The sequence below is a fragment of the Procambarus clarkii genome, chromosome 33, assembly GCF_040958095.1.
Source record: "Procambarus clarkii isolate CNS0578487 chromosome 33, FALCON_Pclarkii_2.0, whole genome shotgun sequence".
NCBI classification, from domain to species: Eukaryota; Metazoa; Arthropoda; class Malacostraca; order Decapoda; family Cambaridae; genus Procambarus; species Procambarus clarkii.
In genome coordinates, this window is record NC_091182.1 from 35008735 (window position 1) to 35010331 (window position 1597).

At 38.9% G+C, this 1597-nt stretch overlaps 1 protein-coding gene across 1 annotated transcript; it reads right to left on the reverse strand.

Moving 5' to 3' along the window:
• Window positions 1–336: 336 nt before the first annotated feature.
• On the reverse strand, window positions 337–1368 carry LOC123765299 (zinc finger protein 708-like). The gene has a single exon (XM_045753849.2). The coding sequence runs from the start codon at window positions 1366–1368 to the stop codon at window positions 337–339; it is 1032 nt and encodes a 343-aa protein (XP_045609805.2).
• Between the last annotated feature and the right edge of the window lie 229 nt (window positions 1369–1597).

Sequence of the window (1597 nt, forward strand, 5' to 3'; positions counted from 1 at the left end):
GTGAAAGGGTATCTGGTTGTTACACAATTTAGTAAGTTGTATTCCAAGAGAAATTTGCCCGAAAAGCTATACATGCTAGTTGCTTTACATGAATGTAAGAACTCGTGTATATAAATACTAAAAAAAAAAAAAACCTTTTGATCTTTACATTTCATGGTGAAGTGTATTTCTCAAACAAAATATAACATAATTACCTCTGTAGGACATCCACCTGACATGGTGATAGCACAATATTCCCATGATAAACCTCAATTTCCAAATTTGTATGTTAAATTAATTTAAGGTAAGTTAGAGTTAATATGTACCTCTTTGTAAGTCAGCATTCTCTGACTTCTCTCACACACTCAAAGTGTTTACCTTATCACCTGAATGTTTCATCTTGTGTCTCTTCAAACTTCTAAGATAACTAAATTTCTTCCCACACTCTGGACATTTGTAAGGTTGATCACCTGAATGCATAAACATGTGTATCTTCAAATGTCTATTACGTCTAAATCTCTTCGGACACTCTGGACACTGGTGAGGTTTGATGCCTAAATGCACTAACAAATGGTCCTTCATATGTCCAAGATGATTGAATTTCTTCCCACACTCTGGACACTCATGAGATCGATCAACTGAATGCACTAACATGTGCTGTATTATAGCTTCGCGGTTCCTAAAATTTTTGCCACACTCGGTACACTCAAAAGGTCTTTCATCTGTATGCATCATCCTGTGCTTTTTCAAACTTCGAAGCTTACATAATTTCTTTCCACACTCAGGACACTCGTGAGGTCGATCACCCGAATGCACTAAGAGGTGAGACTTCATATTTCCAGGTTTACTGAATCTCATCCCACACTTTGGACATGCATGAGGTCGATCACCCGAATGCAGTAGCATGTGCCGTATTATAGCTTCAGATTCCTTAAATTTTCTGCCACACTTGTTGCACTCAAAAGGTCTTTCTTCTGTGTGCATGATCCTGTGCTTTTTCATACTGCCAAGCTGACTGAATCTCTTCCCACACTCAGGACACTCGTGAGGTCGTTCACCCGAATGCACTAACAGGTGAGCCTTCAAATTTCCTAGAATCTTGAATCTCTTCCCACACTCTGGACATTCATGAGGACGATTATCCGAATGGACTACCATATGTTGTATTATTGCACCACGTTCTATAAATTTCCTTCCACACTCAGTACACTCATAAGGGCTTTTATCTATATTCACCATCCTGTCTCTCATATGTTCAGGCTGACTGAATCTCTTCTTACTCTCTCGACCATCCTGAGGTTCATCACCCAAATTCACTAACATGCCAGTGTTGATATTGTATAGGCATTTGGCTCCCTTCCCACATTTTGGACACTTATAAATTTTCATCTTTATGAGTGGTGCAGTTTTTGTGAACTTTTTCTTTCCTGGATGACAGCCCAAGTGGTGATGTTTGCAGAAGCGTTTTGAGAAGCTTGAATGTTGATGGTTAGGCAAGGCTTGAGTGTTGTTTCAAGAGTTATACTTAATGTGAGCACTTGGCAGTCTATGGTGATGCTTCTTCTTTATCATAGGTGCTGTTTATGGTAAGGTTTCCCTTAATACAGTCGTATAGAAA